Consider the following 19,866-nt stretch of genomic DNA (forward strand, 5'->3'; position numbering starts at 1 on the left):
ATAGCTTTATTTTTTTTCTACAAATCTCTGATGTATTCTCAAAACATCTTAAATCCTGTATCTTTTGGCTGATGTGTTTATACTTTTGTGTTTTCTATATTCTATATGTATCACGATATAACGCCGTCTGTAGCTTATGTTTGTGCTGTTGTTCTTCTCTCGTTTTGCATCCATGTGAGCAGCGCACGTGTTCTGATATAAAAAACATTAACTTTTTAAATAGTCCCCTTAAATTCTGTTCGCATAGTTGTATTTTGAAAGTTGTGCCCGGAAGTTGTCGTCACCCTGAAGTTCACCAGGTCACCCGGCTTTATTGTGAAAGCTGAAGGCGGAAGTCCCCGGACGTGCGCTCTGTGTGAGGAGGAAGAGGTTTGTCCACAAAGATTCACCGTTAACTGGTTAGTTTTTTGTTTTGGTTTCACTACAATGAGCTGAAGAGGTAGCGAACCATGTAAAGATAACATTTCACACGCACACACCCGGGCAAACACGCACAACCGGCGGGCAACAGCGGAACTAGCTCGCCCTCGGTGGGACGGTAGACTGCTAGCCCGCTAAGCTAGCGAAGCTAACAACTTTTCGTTCATTATTGCTGGGGCACTTTTCTTTGTTGCTAGCTAGCGGGTAGCTTGTCTTCACAACAGCACCAGTGTTGTGTGGTTGTTTATTGTTTGTCCCCCCCCTCCCCCTCCCCCGCAGCCGTTTGTTGTCACCGAATCGGACACAAACACAGAGAGGAAGTTGATTCAGTTGTGCTAAATGAGTTTGTGATACATGACTCGCAGACGCCGGGCAACATTAGCTAGCATCCTTTCCCCAAACACCTACATCGGATGCGTTGCTAAGCAGTGAAGCACAGCCCCGGGAGTGGCTAACATATCCAACAATTTAAAGACTTGCATTAGAGAGGGTTTTTATTTAAAGGTGATTCTGTGAAATGTTTGAAGCAATTGCTCGTATGTGTCTTTCAGATGCACGTGCGATTCGTGTTTTGAGCCCCACCTCCAGTAAAGGAGACCCACAGAGTTGGAGAGACCAGATCAGCTGGTGCTGCAAGACCCGTCCCAGCATTTGTGTACTTTGATGCAGGTTTACTGTAAGTACAGCTGCTCTCACACAGGGACTGTCTCTATGTGCTGGTTCATTACACTGCATGTGCATTTCTCAATGAAAAGACAAATCAAATGATTTTTTTGATGATAAATAAATTATTAAAATAGGTACTGGGCTGCACTAGAGCGGCTGCTGATAGACTGATGTCTAGGTCCCTCAGGTCTTATCACACTCATCTGATCATCCTTACACTGGCTTCCCATCAAATTCACATTTCATCTTAAGATACATGTTTTCACACACAGAGCACCACATGGTCAGGCCCCTGCTTCATCCATACAATCAGAGACTCGGGTCCTTTGACCAGGGCTTACTGGTTGTCCCACGTACCCAATTAAAGAAATATGGTTATCATGCTTTTAAAGTTGTGGCCTCAACACTGTTTTTACTGTCATTCCGTTGCATGTTGTTAACCGACTTTTATTGCATGTGTTTATTGTGCATTACTAAATTCTGGTGTTATTTACATTAAATAAAATGTATTTAGCTGACACTTTCATCCAAAGCGACTTACAATTAGTGCATTCAACACCTATGAGGGGCCGTTTTTAGGGGTTCGGTATCTTGCCCAAGGACACTTCGGCATGCAGATGGGGAAGAGTGACGATCGAACCACCGACCTGGTCGGGCGAACACTCTCCCCCTCTGCCACAGCAGCCTATTTAATTTATGTGCAGCACGTTGTGACTTTGGTCTTAGGAAGGTGCTATATTTAATAAACTATACTTATTGCTAACTAAATCGCTTTTGTATTCACAGTGTGTTTTAAAAATACTGACTGAAAAAAAAAGTTTGTCTAAAGCTGTCAAGTTGATTATTTCAAATCCCTAAAATACTAATCAAGCATGGGGCCTTTCCTTTTTACAGCCAGTCTTGTCTCCCTGTCCGACCGTCCATGAAATGGTGGTTATGGTGGTGTTGCTGATGGATGCGTGAGGAGAAAGCCCCTGTGGTATCTTGGCTGCACCACACAACTTCCACATGGATTCCGGCAATGATGACGCACTTGATATCATTATCACTAATGTGGTGGCGACCTTCAGGACCAGGTGTCACCTCAACTTACGCACCATTGCCTTAGAGGGAGTCAATGTCATCTATAAGCCAGAATGTGGGGTAAGGAAGCTAAATGCTGCAATGGAGAGATTGTTCCTGTAAAAACTAGAGAAATGTAATATATTTAAATGTTTACAACTGCACTGTATTACCAAATCTTGCTCAGCTTAAGAATCGAAAAAATGGACCATGTCTTACTGTTTTCAGAAAGTCCTGATGAAGCTTCGTAAGCCCAAGATAACAGCCTCGATTTGGTCCTCAGGGAAAATCATTTGCACTGGAGCAACAAGGTAACACCTACCACACAAAATACAATGGCTGCCAAAGGTTTGCCATTTCTCTCTGACTTGAGAAGTGTTGGCCTTGGCTCTCTGGACTTGTATTGTTGGTGCAGTTAATGGCGGTATTGGCACAAGAGGTAGAGAGGTCGCGCACTAACAGAGTTGTTGATTCGATCGCTCAAATGTCCAGTCCTTCCTTGGGCAAGATACTGAACCTCCACTCAGCACTGTTGGAATGTGCACGTGAATTTGACTTGTGCCACAAAGCACTTTGAGTGATTGATGAGACTAGAAAAGCAATACATAAATACAATCTATTTACCATTTAATGTTGACTTAACCGACTCATGAGATCCCCAATCAACTGCCAATAATGCAATGACATTATCATTTGACTTCCCATAGATGCAGTGCTGATATTAGAGCTAGTGATTACATCTACTGTAAATCAGCCACCACATAGTAGCACAGTGATGATTTTGTTTGCTGAACCTAAAATGATTCTAAATGTTGCAACTTGCTGTTTGTGTGTTTCATTTCTTGCATGTTTAGCTATATACATCATGTATACAATTCTGAATGTTGATTCTCACTCCTGCTCTTCTCTTTCAGTGAGGATGATGCGAAACGTGGTGCTCGCAGGTTAGCGCGCTGTCTCCAGAAGCTAGGCTTCAAGGTGAGGATGATCACATCGCTGTTCACATTAAAATAGTTTAAAAAAAATGTTTATGTGCAGAAGCATAAATACGATGCTAACTAGACAATTATTTGAAATTTTTAAAGCTGATACAGAGTTTATTAAAATTACTGTTGATGTATTGCATTGCAAGAGTTAAATTGGGAACATTCTGAAAGAATAATTGTGAATAATATTTATAATAATTGTTTATTTACAATTCACAAAAATCTAAACCCCAAATAACACAATCTGTTATTAATGATATACAGTACATTGATTTCTAAATATTTATTTAAATCATAGGCCCTGTGATCAAGAATGTCTCATTGTCATAGTAACATAAATTTGGTTTTTCGAGATCATCAGTTTTTACGAGGGAAACATTTTTCATGAAGAACAAAATCCTCTTTTTGCTTCATTGAACTCTGTTCAGCACTTTGTTTTGTTTTAACTCTCATTTGCTTAAATCCAGTCAAGTCTCATGACTCGCTGTTTAGAAAACAACAGCTTGTGACCAAGGCAACCTGCAGATTGCTCTACAATGTAAATGGCGGCTCTCTGAGATTTGCATTTGTTTAAGTTGAAGCTTTATTCAGTAAGTCACTTGTTAAGGCTAATCTTAAGAAATCTGAGCATCATTAAATCTTGAAGAATAATAGAAAAGAGTCTTTTAAGTTTTGGTGCTATAAAGTGTGCATCCATATCAAGTGTCACAATGTGTGTTTTGTGTGTCCAGGTGAGGTTTTCAGCCTTCAAAGTCGTGAACGTGCTGGCAGTTTGCTCCATGCCCTTTTCAGTCCAGCTCATAGAGTTTACGCAGAACAACCGCCCCATTGCCAGGTAATCCAGTTCCTTCACATCACCACCACCCTTATATGATAGAAATCAAAGTTATCACTATTATCTTCATCAACATTTTTATTCTTATTATCCAGATGTTTAAGTGTTAAGAAAGCTTAGGATTTAATTTAATGCACTGTGATTTTGCTTGTGTAGAGCACACAAGCAAAAATAGACTCTACCCCCTCAGTTATCAGTCCAGAATCTCCTGTGCTTCATGATGTTTACTTAAGTTCAAGTTTGAGTCATGAATTATGATTCAATAAAGTCAAAGAATAATAATTTCAGACACCCTCAGTACATGTCTTTAAGATCTTAGACTTTACTAGTGCTTCCATATTTACTTGTATAGGCTGACCTCTAGTGGTGAGAGCAGGAAGCCAGATGCCAGCCAAACGGCTGACAACTCGTTTAAGTCCAGTTATCTTTATTTACTCTGTGCTTTTCACAGTAGAGCCGTATCCAAGGCGCATTGGAAACTCACAGTAGAACAGGCAGTGTTGTAGGAGGAACAGGTCTCTGTCATGTGAGGGAAATGTCGCTATACCTCAGCCTTGCACTGTAATTTTACAGTATAAAATCTCGTTTGAGCAAACTAATGTCCAATACATCAAATCACTTTTTAGAAATGAATTACAATGTATTAGAACTTCCTACTGTACCATATTTGATCAAAATGACATGTTTTTCCACATCATGCATGATTTTTCGGCATGATGTTTGGTCACTGAGTAATTTCCTCCTGCTTTGAGTGTAGTGAATGGAAAGATGGTTCAGGTTGAGGGCGAGCAGCTCAGCAGGACTAGTTACCTGCTTTCTCTCCACTGGATGGCGAATCCATGTTGTTGTGGAAAGCCCTGATCGACATACTAGTGTAGAACAACCTAATTCTCTTGTTTACATGACAACAGATTGAATACTACCATGTGACATGTTGTAAACAGACTTAAGTTTTTGGTGTCTTTGCTGTACTCATCCATGTATGTGGTTTTTTTTGTGTTAGTTACGAACCAGAGCTCCATCCAGCTGCCACATACAGGATCAAACATATCAAGGCTACTATTCAAGTGTTCTCCACTGGCAGCATCACAGTTACAGGTATGAATTTCTCTCACCGCCCTTATAACACACAGCTAGAGGGCACACAAGCTTAAAGGATTGACGTCATGCAGTTGTAGCTTTTACAGTCTGCTATGCCCCTAAAAGCACTTTGTAAACAACCTAACCCCTCTTGGAATTTTGCCCTAGAGTGAAATAGTTTATTAATCATAACGTAACCCCCACAAGGTAGTTCTGTTCTTTTTTCTTTATGTGACCTTTCTGCTTTTTAATTGTGCTCAAAACCTTTTCTTATACCCACCCTACCCCCACCCCCCCACCCCCGACCAAATGAAGGACCAAATGTGCAGAATGTGGCCACGGCTGTGGAGCAAGTCTACCCACTACTGTTTGAGTGTAAAAGGGCCCTCCGCAAATAAAGGAATTGCAGGCCCAACCAGACGGAAGACGGAAGTGAAAGAGAAGACAAGACCGAGGAAGCACCTTATCTGTGGAGATTATTTCCTTGATTTTATGACTACACGGCAACAGCCCATCCACAAATGTCTTAAACATAACCGACGGGTCATATTGAATTACCTGGAACCTCAGCAGCCCCACTTGAAATCTTAAACTCTCACAAAAATGTCAGTGTTGTTGTGGATTCTGTGGCTTTTGTGATTTTTTTTTTTTTTTTTTAACAGTCGACGTGCAAATGTCTTCCAATCCAGAGACTGCTCCTCTGAAGCTGACTCGCACTGGAGGGTGGTGGAAGTATTTTGCTCTCGCTCTTTACCTGCTCTGGTTGCTTCTGCATGGACACAGAAAGACCAACTTTTTAAATGCTTTAGTCTCAACTCTTACCCTATACACAGCAAGACGTCCAATTTACTGCTTTTTCAGGAAGAATCTCCGTCCACAATTTATTTGAAGAGGTGTTAACACTAATACAGGACATCACTGTATTGTGCACGTTAATGCATGAAGAGAAAACGGCAGTTATCACCACGGACTGATGGTGGGGGGGGGATGTCCTTTTTTAAAGCTGCATATTTCTGCTCACAATGTGTTTTCATCTCTGATTTTAATTGTTGCACACTTCCTGATTTTCTTCGGTTGTCAGTTCCCTATTAATGCGTTCTTACTTCACAACTGTGGCGTTGGATCAGATTGCACACACATCATGTCGATATTTTAATTTCTTGTCATTTCCTGATCATTTTTAATATTTAACTGTTCTTTTAAGATTAGGTTTGGACACTGTACAGAATAAGATTGATGTCCTAAGTGTTGGAAGTGGTGAACAGTTTTTAAAAGGGTTTCGAATATTTTATTATGAAGCCGCAGACCTGCTCTCGCTAAACACAGCTTTGGAGTGGTTACTGAGGAATAAAGTGGCACTGAGAAAAAACCCTTCCAAAAAAAGCTATGGAAACTGTCCAGAATTGTTCAGGACGCAGGTCAAAGTGGAAACTCATTGTGAAAAAAGCATTTTAAAGTGATGGTGTCTGCTCTGGTCTGTCATACAAAGCTGTACAGCAGTTAGAAATGTCATCCGTCTGACCTGTGGTTTAAAAACTGCAACATCATGTATGATTACTAACAGTGTTTTAAAGAGGATGTGTTGATATCATGCTGATGCCAAACCTTCCATAGTATATCCTTTTAAATGACAGTGAAACAAAATACTTCTCAGTGGAAACTACAGTCTTTGTTGTAACTTGGCTGCTGACACTTGTGCTGACATCCATCGAGGTAACATGCGTGTATATATATAATAATGCGAGTGATGAGAAAGATGTTGTAAAATATCTTTGTCATGTTGTTTGAAATATGTGGGATGGTGTCTTTTTGAACCAGTGTCAACCGAGGATTTGTGACACTTGTTCAGAGTTTTGTATTTTGTATAAATTAATAAAGGTTAATAAAAAAAAGCCAAACTCTCTCCTAAGTCCTTTTAATCGTTATTTTTCCATTTATCCTTATTACAGGTTGTATTCACCAGTCTCAACAGAATACTCTTTAAAATGTTTTTTCAATGTGACAGACTTAAATACATCTCTACATTCAAAAGTACAGATTCAAATGTGCATTATTTTTTTCTCACTGCAAGACATTCAACTTGTTGATTAACTAAGTTTCATTTTGGCATCAATGACAAAAGTGAAACAAAACTTTCTCGTACCACAACAGAACTTGTTGATAAATGATTTACCCTGATGGATTCAGTATGTTTTCTAGTTTGAGAGGATTCAGCAGTAAACCAGTGGAGCCTGTTGTGTTCATTCATTATCACGAGCTTGTTCCCATAAAATGTAAATGAGACACGCAGCTCTTCCTGAGACTAATGTGTACTTATCACACACTCACAGACACACACTACTGTGTCATTTCAGGTCACAATACATCCTTGTACATAAATGGTGTGACTCGTTTGAGCCTAAGGTGGAAAATCCCTTTCAGCATTAAAGTATATTCAAATGGAATAGAGTTGTAAAAAAACATGTGAACCCTGAGCTACTTTTCCATTATCCTATTCCCTACTGTATTGTTTGTGTAATTTCCACCATGTAATGTTCCTTATCTGAAGCTAGAAGCAACTACCTGTATATGACCGAGACAATACAGCTCTTTTCAGACATGAAGTTTGGAAAATGTCCATAAAATTGGGTCTAGACATTCTCTGGAGTTTTTATACATATGAAGAACATAGAAGGATTTTATCTTGCGTCACTTCAACAGGAAACTGTCCGGAACAATCAGGCGAAGGGCCGGCGTCTACGTAGAACGTGCAGGAGGCAGGACATGATGTAGAAATTCGGATAGAGAAATCACATGTTTTTATTTACAGCACATCTACACCCGCTTCAGTTTTATTGTCTAAAAGCTCTAAAATCTTGTCTTTCCAAGTTGACACTGGCGTCTTCTACGTGTTTGGCACTTCTTTTTTCATCCTGAGATATTTGTATTCTTCCAGTTTTGCATCTCTTGCAGATTTTCCGGACATTTTCCTGCTGTATTCTCACGCGGGATCTCTCGGACACTTTCCAGACATTTAACTGAAAAGTTCCGGGAAATATCCGGAGCAACTGACTCGTACAGCCCATCTGGAAAATGTCTGGAAAATGTCCGGAGTTCAGTGCATGTCTGAACCGCTCTACTTAAATGTTTGTTTTCCTCAATGCTTCAGCTCGACTGAGGTCCACAGTTGGTAAAAGGTCTCAGATGTTCACCGGCACCTCTGGCGACGTGGTGCCGCTGATCAGACTCTCCTTAGGCTGCACCTGCCGAAAGAGGTTCACCTGGAAAGGCTTCCTGACAAGGCCGAGGGAGGAGAGAGAGAGAAGATAAAAGAGATGGATTTCACAAACTTAGTTCACGAGAAAAAAAACGATAACAACGAGGTCACGTGACAGCTGATGCTCACTTCTTGGCCAGTTCCTTAGATATCTCCTCCAGAGTGCGACCTTTGGTTTCAGGCACGCAGAGGATGACGAACACCAGGAGAACAAAGCTCATGGCGGAGTAGAGGAACATCACATTGGGAACACCGATCCTTTCTGGAAAAACAGAAACAAAATGGCAGAGAATGTCTTTAAACGTCTGCTTATAATCTCATATGTGAAAACGTATATGTGTTTTGCTTGCTACAAACTTGCTTGCTTTTTTTGTGACACACAAGACAAAGAAAGATGACAAATATGACTGGTAAACAGTCACCTTCACTCTCTGGTGCTGCAAAACCTGACAAACTGTCAAATATCCCATGTTTCAATAGTGACATACTTTTTAAACATATAAATCCCAAAGTGTTATGACTCAGCGTCAGATGCAAAGTGTGACTGATGTGACTAATCAACCAGTTTCCTGGCAGTTGTCATAAATGTGTTTAGTACATTCAACTTTTCTTTCACAGGTATTTGCCTGACCTGGATGAAAGACGAAAATACAAAAAATCGGTTGAATGGTTATTCAATGGGAATTGGTTGAGTAGCTTTTGTGCAATCATGCAAGATAAACTATTATTACCACACTGGGGTTGTATGCCTCCTCAACCAGTGCGAGTTTCCATGTACATATTTCTACATACTTTTGTATCAGATTCATATCAGGTCACTGTAACGTAATCACCTTATCTGGAATCTTAGTCCAAGTGAGTCAAGTATTTTACCTTATCTGGAATCTTAGTCCAAGTGAGTCAAGTATTTTACATTCAAGAGGCCAAAAACACATTTGTGTCCTTGACCTTCAACCATCAAATAATATACTAAATTAATCATTGAATCCAAGTGAATTGCAGCAGATTGAACACAGACACTCTGTGAGGCCACCGTGACCTTGCCCTTTAGCTACCAAAATCATAATAGTTATTCATTGCATCCAAGTGAATGTTTGTGCCAAATGTGAAAGGATTCCTTGAAGGTGTTCCAAAGATATCACCTTCACAAGGCAAACAAATTTGCTTGTGAGGTCATTGTGACCTTGACCTTTGACCACCAAAATCTAGTAGTTTTTTTTTTAACCAAATTTGAAGAAATCCCCTAAAGGTAATCTTGAGACGCAGAGCACGAATGGGACAGACGGACGGACAGCCAGAAAACCTAATGCCTCCGGCGCTGAGGCATAAAAAGCCACGTACCAGTGAAGGTGAGGAAGGTCATGGAGATGAGCAGGTTGGTGGCCCAGTTCACTGCGGACACCACGGACACGGCCCTGCCTCTGACTCCCATCGGAAAGATCTCGCTGAGAACCACATACACCACTGGAAAAGAAATAGCATGAACCATTATACCACCATGTGTCTCATAGAGACAGTTTGAAGCTGTAAAGTCGGGGTTCACACTGAGTCATCTGGGGAACTGGAGCATTGCTATTGTGTGACAGCGACATGTTGTACTTTGTACTTAACAACACATGTTTGTGCAAATTCAGCAGACGAATGTTAACAGGTAAATAAATGGATATGGATCATAGCTGGACTTCTGCATCATCATCATTACTATTATAACTATTATGTTTTCACCCCGTTCGTTCGTGTATTAGCAGGATTAACCAAAAACTGCTAAACCAATTCAATTACATTTTGTGGAGGGGTGGGGGGTGACCTTAACATTGCCTGATAGGGCAATTATTACTTTAATTAGCAGTAATACCTCGGTGTGTGTTAAGCTTCAGTTACTTTCTTCCCTTGCCACTTCCCTATTGGTTAACAACTGGTAATACAAGTTTGCCAAGTTACTATGGGCAAGGCAATTGTATTTATAAAGCACCTTTCATAGCACCTGCAGTGTAAGAGCTAATCATGCAAACCTTGTTTTTCGAACACAAGAGGCCTGAGGGCGTCTAACTTTAATGCGTTGTTTGTTACCAATTGCTAGTTTGATATCTGTGTGTGCTCTGATAGCAGTGTAAGTAAACCGAATGGGTGCTTACTTGGTCCGAGGCTAATGGAGAAAGCTGCCACATACACCAGCAAACTGATCAGTGACGCCCACTTCAGCGAGGGAGACACTTCTACTCGAGTCCTCCCTCCTCCCAGCTCCCCAATCCCATCATCCTCTCTGTTAGTCCTCTGCGCCTCCTCGCCGCTCCACTGGCCGGGGAGGCCGGTGGAGGAAAACTCAATGTCGTCCAAGTCTGTCGAGGTTCCGTTTAAATCCCACGGGGTGTGTGTGAGGTTTGGTGTCGTGTGACTTTTACACAGACTGGTGAGGTGAGTGTGGCTTTGCAGCGTCAGTGTGCCGAGCACGGCCAGCGAAATTCCCATCGCAATGGCACCCACGCACAAAAAGCTCTTGGTTCCCAATCGGTCGACCAGCAGCACAGCGGGGATGGTGCCGATTACTTTGACCACTCCGAACCCTGTGGAGGCCAAGGTGGCTGCAGCGTCACTGTTGAAGCCCACGCTGAGGAGGAGTGGTGAAGCGTAGGAGAGGATGTTGGGCTGACCCGTGACCTGCTGGAGGAAAACTAAGGCTACACCCGTTAGCAGCCGGGAACGTAGGTTGGATTTGGCACTGAACAACTCCCAGAAAGAGTGTTCTGACTCCGCTTTTAGTCCAGATTGGATGTCTGTGAGCTCCGTCTCTATATGTTCCTTAAGCCCGCCCCTCATTCTGAGCAGCACTGCCTTGGCCTGCTCCACTTTGCCCTGAGTGACCAGGAAGCGCGGACTGCACGGGAGGAAGAGGAGTGCACCTATTTGCAGCAGCGCAGGGGGGATCACTAGTCCAAACGTATACGCCCAGCCACGAGGCAGAGTGGCGAAGGCGTAACTGCAGCTGAATCCCAGCATGACGCCCACAACCAGCATCAGCTCATACAGTGTCACCAGCAGACCCCTCCTCTCACTCGGAGAGATCTCTGCAATGTACAGACACGCTGCCGTCCCCGACAGCGCCGTCCCCATGCCGACGATCACCCGGCCTAGTGTGATAGCGACGAGCGAAGGCACGGCGATGACCACAATGGTCCCTGCGACCACCAGGGCGTCGCTCAGCAGCAGAGAGCAGCGGCGGCCGTAGCGATCGAGCACAGGACCTCCGGCCAGGCAGATGAGGAGAGCGCCGAGCAGGTGGGAGCTGACCAGCAGTTCCTGTTCCCGGCAGGAGAGGGAGAGGAGTCCGCGCAGCTGCAGCAGGACCCCGGAGGTCAGGCCCATTTCATAACCCAGCATCAGGCCACTCAAAGAAGCGGCTACAGCTGCTACCACCACCAGCCAGCTGCAGCCTGGAGACAGGGACAGAGACACAGAGTCAGAGGACACAATTACAGATATCACACTGTATAACCCCAACCAAGGAACAGTCTGGTGCCATTGTCCGTCCTCTGGGACTTAAAGAACAAGTTGGAAGGTTTAACACAACTATGTAAACTTTTGTCGTGTCATATCAGAATTTACATTTGTGTTTGCTTGAAGGGAAATTTCTATTTTAAAGAACAAACAACACAGTTAAGATGTGCATTTATGTTAAATTAAAAAAAATGTATGATCATTTTCTTTATTATTGTAAAGTTCAATATATTTGGTTGTACATGTGTTTTTCTTTTTTATTCATAGTTATATATAATAAACTTAATGTTTAAACTTTATTGGGCAAATTAAGCATCAATAACATTTATTTGTCAAGAGAATTAGAAAATTAACTTTTTCAGATTTAATATATGTTTTTATATATATATATTTATTTGTATCAGAACTCTTTACTCCCTTATATCAATACATGAAGGTTCTGTATTTCTACTAGAGGCACCACAGACTAAGAAAATTTACATTTTTTGCTCTGGCGCCTTAAACCTAACCGCAGGTTTCGTAATTAAAAGGTAAACTTTTTTAATCTAATATTTTTTCTAAGAATAACACCCGTTATCTTCCAGATCAATCATGTTAACGTGTATGCTGAAGTACGGCTGACTCTATCCTACGACCTCTCTGGAATGGGGTCAACGAGATGATTAATTGTTCCTTCTGGTCAAACACGTGTTCTTGTTTACAGCAAGTCGACTTTTAAAAGCAGCTGATAATCTCACGTGCAGTTGTTGAAACCAGGGTGAGATAACATGCAGCAGAAAGGGGGGGACAGGCCACACGTGGAATTGGAATCAATCACAGAATCTCATTGGATGAAATGGAAGACTGCCATGTTTCAGCTTGGTGCACCCATGTGTCTTCGGGTTAAAAAGAGTCACAGAAAAATGTAGTGCACAGTAAAATGGAGGATTCGGCAAATGCCACTAACATGATGCATGATGAAAGAGGAGGAACGATGTAAAAGGCCAGATTGCTTTAATAAATAATTATAATATTAACAAATATATATTTAAAGAAGTGTATGACATAACGTTTGGCAGGAACACAGCTTTTCCCCCCCTATAGGTTTCCCCCCTCAACCATGAAGTTGTCTTAAAGTGATGACTGTGTGGAATCAGAGGTCAGAAGTTCACAGAAAGAATGCTAAGGCTATCTTACAAGCAATTGTGTGTGTGTGTGTGTGTGTGTGTGTGTGTGTGTGTGTGTGTGTGTGTGTGTGTGTGTGTGTGTGTGTGTGTGTGTGTGTGTGTGTGTGTGTGTGTGTGTGTGTGTGTGTGTGTGTGTGTGTGTGTGTGTGTGTGTGTGTGTGTGTAGGGTCTTGCATGTATCACAGTGAACTAACAGATTCATTATCATTAGAGTGAGGCAGATAGAGGATGATAACTGATGAGCTCATCATATAGACGCTGATATGAAAAACGTTCCCGTAATATTCAAAAGATAGAAGAACACTCAACAGTGATAGGCCGAAGATTCAAATACTCGTGTGTTAAACTGCAATTGTGCTGATAACATGATAGGAACTCTTTTTCCTTTTCCTTCCAATTTAATTATTATGGTGCCACACACACACACACGCGCACGCACACACACACACACACGCACACGCACACGCACACGCACACACACGCACAGTTATTTGTCTTGACTGTTGCACTGCACACCCTCAAACTGTCTCTCTCCTTAAATGACATTTTCACAAAGTCTTTCGGCAAATGTCAGGTTTCTTAATCCTGAAACATTCAAATATGCTGTTTACACCAAACACTTTAAGAACACCTACACTTGCTTATTCATGCAAATCAGCCAATCATGTGGCAGCAGTGCCATGCATAAAACCTTGTAAATACAAGCCAGGAGCTTCAGTTAATGCTCACATCGAACATCAGGGGGGTAAAAATGTGACTTAGTATTTGTGAAACTACTGATCTCCTGGGATTTACATGCACAGCAGTCTCTAGTTTACTCAGACTGGTGTGGGTCAGCGTGAGCTGGTTGCATAAACTCTGTTGTGCGCTACTTATGCATTTCTCTCAAATGCTAAAGCACATTAACTAACTAACAGTGAGTCCACACACACAAATTGCAAATCCGGGTTAGATCACACATTGTACAACCACTGGGTGTACACAGTGTCAAGCATCGTGTGTATTTCTCAATACAGATATGTCAGAATGTGTGTGTGTGTGTGTGTGTGTGTGTGTGTGTGTGTGTGTGTGTGTGTGTGTGTGTGTGTGTCGATGTGAGAAGGAGAGAGAGGGAGAGAATGGATCAAGGAGAAGCTTGGTCAATCAATGCTGATGTGCAACAAGATTTGAACCAATAAATCATTATGTGGTCTGTGTTGATATTGTGTCGGTGACCTCCAACATCCTGAGACAAATATGCCTGTATAAACCTGTGAAACATAATTTAATTAGATAACGATAGTTTACCCGTACAATGCACGACCGTAAGCGCCTGTGAGCATTCAACATAAGTTGTTTTCAAATTGTATTTGGTTCATTTCTGTCTAAATGGAAGTGAAAAACACCCCAACAAGAAATAAAGAGAATAAAGGAGCTTGGTCCCGACCGACCTAAAATACAGATTCAGCAGCAAGTGATGAAGACGAGCTTACACCCGGGGGCTCCTCCTGCTCCTGTTATGAAAAACAGAGTTGACAAACTGGATGTGGTGTCAGGAACACCTTTTACTGCTTGCTGTTTCAAAGTGTCGGCACGGAGTCGCTGTGGACAACAACCTAAAACATCTCTCTGAAAAATACAAACGCCCTGAAAGTTGCCACAGCCACAATGAGGCTACATTTACAATGAAGGCTACAGGACTGGCACATTGCGTGTTGTGTTGTTTTTGTTGAGTCTGGCTCCAGTTTGTGTCTTCACTTGTGATCAGACCTCACTTATACCCACTCTAATAAACATGCACATTATTTCTGCTCACAAAGACCAAGTGATGTAGTTGTTAGACATTAGTAGCTGTTTGTCCGATGTCGCTGTGTTAAGGTGTGGTGGTGTGAGAAGAAGAGAGAGAGGCAGAAAGAGAGCGGAGCCAAAATAAATTGAGTGAATCACCCACGTTGCTTCATAACAAAACAAGATTGTACACATTGGGTTAAGATAACATAAGAAAGTCATGATGTGGTGGTCAATGTTAATATAATACATATGGCCAAAACAGATACGGAGTTATATTTCCGTTTCCATTATGAAACTGAAGCGAGTCCAATGGCCATTTCTGAGCTGTCTACTTGTGATCAAATCTCTCTGGACCAATAATAATACCAGGTCTGAACAGTGCTATTGATCACATTCACACCTACGGGCAATTTAGAGTCTCCACTCAACCTGAGCTGCACGTCTCTCGACTGTGGGAGAGAAAAGCCACCTCTGTCAGTGGCGTCTGCGTCATGTGAACAGGAAAATGATTTAGTGTGAGGTGACATAGTAAATCTAACCATCCGGAACATCTCTTCAAGACAGCTTCAAGGTAAGTTATGTTTTTACACAGATGACTTGATACTCGGTCATGTGCAATGTCACATTTTTGGTTTTGTGCCACTCAGGTCAGAGTGACCAGCACGCGACCATTAAACCATTAACAACTTCTGGTTTCAGGTTTCAGATTAATCAGAGCTCGAGAGACTTCAGTTTTTTTGTTGCAGTTGATTGATCTCTTATTTAAACACCTTATCCAGTTTCAGGAGAAAAGTTTACCGAGTTATCTCTGGATAAACTTTGCTGACTAAAACTCTTTATGCAGTAAATGCAGTCCAAGTTCCAGATGGGTGGGTGGTGTACTCAGTAAATTACTGAGATAACTCAAGTTAAGTAGATTCCTGGAACAGACCGAAGATTAGCGTTTGACAAACTGATCTTGAGGTTGATCGCGTTTTATAGAAGACTCACTAGTTTACGGAAGCTCAGTGGTGGAAGCCAAGGGATACAAAAACTCTAGTGGGGGGTGCCCGTTGAATCCAAATGAAATAATCAGAGCCACCCTCCTCTGACCATTACATTTGTTAGTTCTAAACAAAACACACACCTAAGAAGATGTTATTTTCTTTCAGTAAGAAATTGACGTGTTTACCTGGGCCTCTGGGTGGAGACAGTTTCTGGGTCTCAGAGGTGGAGCTGTCGGGGAGGTAAGAGGTAATCTTCCTGGTCTCAGTGTTGTGGTCCATTGTCACCCACCACTAACAGTAGCCCTGCAACAGACACACAGAAACACTGCACTGAGAAACAAACATTTTGTCATATGAGACCCGAGCTGGATTCTGCATCTTTCTCGAAGGAGGACATTTTCCAGTTTTTTGGGGATGCCTACAGTGGATATCAACATCTTACCTTAGGATGGCAGTGCCATCGTTTATACTTACGTCCAACAAGACATTCTTATTTAACCAAAGTAGCCAAAGTTCTCAAATGTTTAATATTATTTTAAATCAAGCACAACATCTTTGCCTAAAAATAGTCCAAAATGGACAAATGTTACATTCAAATGCATTTTCCTGTTGACTAGATTAAAGTCTGACCACACATTTGATGCCATCTCTCAGTGGACAGCAAACCTCAACTTAATTAGATAATTCAATATTCAGAAGGATCCAACAGAACAAGTTTCAACTCCACCCTGTGCCACATGCTTGGTTAGTACCTCAGAGTACAAGCACGTCATGGGGGAAGCGTGTTCTGTTCAATTTTGGATTCAGAAAATCAGGCCTAATTTCTCTCACCCAAGAGTTCGCCCATATTTTCACTTTTTCCAAGTGTCAGTTTGTGCAGGAACAAAGGTGAAAGACAAATAATAGTTCGAACCTCTTGGCCGTCCAGGATTCATCTTTACGGGGGTTGTTCTTTGTAAAATGACATGCCACAGGAACAAGCTACTTGCTGCACACTTGCTGCAATGTGATCAAACTGGGTTTTGTTCCCCGTCCTCAAGAAGGTACATCCCATTGTTTTTCCACTCGCAGTATAGATTGTAATTATGGGTGTGTGCCGACATATTTAATAGGATTCCCAAAGATACCAGACTCCCTTAACAGAAGAGTTAACCTGAGTCACACCCCGCCTCTCCCCCACTGTCAGCTGGAATTGTCTCCATAACCCTTAAGAGATCAGCAGTATAACCAATGAAAGTATTTAGATTTAACATTACAATTAAATAAAAAAATGTATTTACAAATATTGTTGTAAATCTGGCAAACGAAAAAACTTTGGTTAGCATTGATGAAATGTGGTGAGATGTCGCCGTTTATTCCAGCATGCCCCACTTTACAAAAGGTGCCCCATAAAACCAACGGATGCCTTTTGGCGGCCCTGGATCTGGACTGCAGACAAGCCTCCAAATGAAAGCCGCGTCATAAATACCAGCTCACAAAAGGACACTACTTGCAGCTCGTTCTGTGACACTGAGACGTTGAGTGAATTTAGAAATACTTTCCAAGACGGTGGTTTTGTAGTGTTTGGCACTGATCCTGTACTTCAACTGCTCAGCTCTAGATTTTGTAAACGTTCCTGTTTGGCGTATTGCTTCCACCACCCCTGTTAGTTCGCTTGTTGGTCTGTTGCTTTGTTCGATTGTCAGCAGGATTACGCAAACACCATAGAACAAGATTCCCAGGAAATTTGGGGGAAGGATGGGCCAAGTAGGAACTCCTTTCATTTCAGGCACAGATCCGGACTAATGGAACATTTTAACCAATTTCCCCAAATAATAATAAATCATGAACCTTGATGAAAATATTTATATATCTATATTTAGATATCTATGAGTGTGTGTAATTTGGTGCGGATCCAAATAAAAATCTGTTTATTTGTTATTACGCTGCGATTACGCAAAAACTAGTGGACGGATTGCCCACGAACTTGGTAGAAGAGGTATATGGTGTGGGTCGGGGAAGAAGCCAGTACATTCTGGTGCGGATCCAGATCAGGGGGTGGATTCAAGAAATAGTTTTCAACATTTTTGTTGATTACTCAGAATAATCGAGGGATCTTAATTTTAAAACAATCAGGCGTGTTTAGGGGGACTGAAATGTATGAGTGTGTGCAATCTGGTGCAAATAAAAATCCAGATCTTGTGAAAGCAAATGTGGTTTTATAAAGGGGACTCTCGACTGTTGAGTGCCATCTGGTTTGTTTTGTGAATCAACCCATCATTCTTCCACATTGTTGATTATAATTTCATAATCTGCTTCTTTCTACGAGGCTTGCATTGAATGCTTTCATTGAATGTAATGGTTTTGCCTGTGTGGCCCTGGTGTTCGCTCTCCTGAGAGTCAGTCTAGCTTGTTGCATGTGTTCTGGACGCTGAACCCCAACAGTCCACCCATTGTCCTGCACCTGCAGTGGCATCTCATTGGTTGTTTCACCACTACAGAGTGGAGGAACTACTTTTCAAAAACAGATGTTTTAAAGTCCCCTGCTCAACTTAAAAAAAAGTTGCAGGGGGGGGGGGGGGGTTTCCTGGAGGCCAGAAACCACAGACCCCCCTGAACCGAAGGAGACAAAACAGAGACACATCGACTTTAAAAGCAAAGGCCACAACACTGACTTTCAAGTTTGGGCTTGTCCACTATTTTTCGTGCAAATGAAGCGTGTGTGGCTGCAATTAAAAGTCCGGATCGCCGTGCATATAAGCAGCAGGAGAGACTCGGTTCCTACCTGACAGCCCTGCCTTGTTTCTGCTGGAGGCTCAGGCCGGGGTCGGTGGCTCCATTCGGTCGAACTCTCGCTCTGCTCCCGGACTCTGGTGACGCTCGTCTCGGTGCAGGCATCCAGCTTGTTTTGGTCAGGACGCACGCTTAGGCCCCGCCCACGCCGGCTCACAGCACCAATAGGAAAACGCGCCTTGGCTTTCACTAGTCCCAACATGGAATCCCATTGGGCCAGACCTGCCTGTCTTGTATTACCTGCGAGGAAACGCGTTTATACAGAAGTAATGAACTCCCGTGCGTTCCTATGTCTTCATTATGCTCCATTAATAGTTTATAAAGAGCACGTGTCGACCTTTGCGTCCTGCTGCAGTGACACCAACTCACTGAAGTCAACCGGCATTGGCACACACACACACACACCTGCATCAATAGCGCCGTGTCACTACTTCTGCCTGTGAAAACAAATGGAGGAGCCCACCTGCTGGCTCAGCTGACCCTGCTGGTTCTGGGAAAGCTGCAGGCCCGAGCTGTCGCACCTAACCCCCGCCGCTGCGCACAGGACCGAACAGCGCCCGTGGAGCTGCCGGGATGTCTGTGCTCCACACGTCCACGCGTCCGTTCAGATGTTCGGTCTCGACCTATAGGATCTATAGGAACCACTGCCATTTGAGCCTCAGGTTCACCAAAGGCGTGTGTGTGTGTGTGTGTGTGTGTGTGTGTGTGTGTGTGTGTGTGTGTGTGTGTGTGTGTGTGTGTGTGTGTGTGTGTGTGTGTGTGTGTGTGTGTTACGTAATGACTCATTAACAGATAACTCCTATGCGGACTACTCGTCAGAAAACCAGACTTTCCCATGTCAACAAGTCTTCAACCAGACAAATCGCTCTTTGGAAAGTCACCACTTATCTTATCTGCTGTTATTAATGCTCTGGTTTAATGCTTAAGCACCACTTTTTTTAAAACAGTGTTGCAATTGTAGATGACCCCCAAGCTTTCAAGCTGCTTCGCCTTGTTTCCGTTGTGATGAAGATAAATCTTCACATGAGCAGCATGAGAGACACAAATCAGGTTTATTTCAAGCCACTTTTTTTTTTTTTAAACTACTAAAAAGATGAGAGTTTCTAGACAGTTTGAACTCTCAAACAGTTCATGCTTGGGAGTCTGTTAATGTGCGAGCTTTCTTTATCTTAAAACTTGATTTAATGAGTTGAATCAGCTCATCATTTCAGCTTCAAGTTAGATTGATTCATGTTTTATAAGTTTGCTGAAAACTGGCCTTCGGGCTATGTGAAAAATGGAATCTAGAGCCTCCTTTTGGACTCCTTGTAGAACTGACACCTGCTTAGCTATGATGGTCTTGAAACAATTCAGGCCACAGGGAGCTGTTGAC

The 19,866-nt window shown here is 42.4% G+C and overlaps 2 protein-coding genes across 6 annotated transcripts; one reads left to right on the forward strand and one right to left on the reverse strand.

Annotated features, from left to right (window-relative positions):
• The first annotated feature begins 273 nt into the window (after positions 1–273).
• On the forward strand, positions 274–6,941 carry tbpl1 (TBP-like 1). Of its 5 annotated transcripts, none has more exons than XM_034579235.1 (8): positions 274–398; positions 972–1,096; positions 1,981–2,229; positions 2,377–2,459; positions 3,063–3,126; positions 3,866–3,969; positions 4,973–5,067; positions 5,365–6,941. In XM_034579235.1, exons 3-8 carry the CDS (start codon positions 2,095–2,097, stop codon positions 5,445–5,447), a joined length of 564 nt encoding a protein of 187 aa, XP_034435126.1. In that variant the 5' UTR covers positions 274–398; positions 972–1,096; positions 1,981–2,094; the 3' UTR covers positions 5,448–6,941. The 5 variants fall into 5 exon arrangements, with proteins under 5 accessions (XP_034435126.1, XP_034435130.1, XP_034435131.1 ...); XM_034579239.1 differs by having other exon boundaries at positions 283–369; XM_034579236.1 differs by having other exon boundaries at positions 349–439; positions 5,365–6,932.
• A 7-nt stretch (positions 6,942–6,948) lies between these two features.
• Positions 6,949–19,034, reverse strand: slc2a12 (solute carrier family 2 member 12). Its single transcript, XM_034579234.1, has 7 exons — positions 18,900–19,034; positions 18,487–18,734; positions 15,908–16,025; positions 10,441–11,736; positions 9,647–9,769; positions 8,435–8,567; positions 6,949–8,322 (listed from the first exon to the last, which is right to left on the reverse strand). Exons 3-7 carry the CDS (start codon positions 15,999–16,001, stop codon positions 8,229–8,231), a joined length of 1,740 nt encoding a protein of 579 aa, XP_034435125.1. The 5' UTR covers positions 16,002–16,025; positions 18,487–18,734; positions 18,900–19,034; the 3' UTR covers positions 6,949–8,228.
• Positions 19,035–19,866: the final 832 nt, after the last annotated feature.

Source organism: Hippoglossus hippoglossus, chromosome 24 (genome assembly GCF_009819705.1).
Source record: "Hippoglossus hippoglossus isolate fHipHip1 chromosome 24, fHipHip1.pri, whole genome shotgun sequence".
NCBI classification, from domain to species: Eukaryota; Metazoa; Chordata; class Actinopteri; order Pleuronectiformes; family Pleuronectidae; genus Hippoglossus; species Hippoglossus hippoglossus.

Coding starts and splice junctions, on each gene's coding strand:
- tbpl1 (XM_034579235.1), top strand. CDS start 2,095: ATGGATTCCGGCAATGATGACGCACTTGATATCATTATCACTAATGTG. Junction 2,230..2,376: donor TCTATAAGCCAGAATGTGGG/GTAAGGAAGCTA, acceptor TACTGTTTTCAG/AAAGTCCTGATGAAGCTTCG. Junction 3,970..4,972: donor AACAACCGCCCCATTGCCAG/GTAATCCAGTTC, acceptor TTTTTGTGTTAG/TTACGAACCAGAGCTCCATC.
- slc2a12 (XM_034579234.1), bottom strand. CDS start 16,001: ATGGACCACAACACTGAGACCAGGAAGATTACCTCTTACCTCCCCGAC. Junction 9,770..10,440: donor CTCCATTAGCCTCGGACCAA/GTAAGCACCCAT, acceptor TTTCTTTTCCAG/TGGTGTATGTGGTTCTCAGC. Junction 8,323..8,434: donor TCTAAGGAACTGGCCAAGAA/GTGAGCATCAGC, acceptor CGGCCTTGTCAG/GAAGCCTTTCCAGGTGAACC.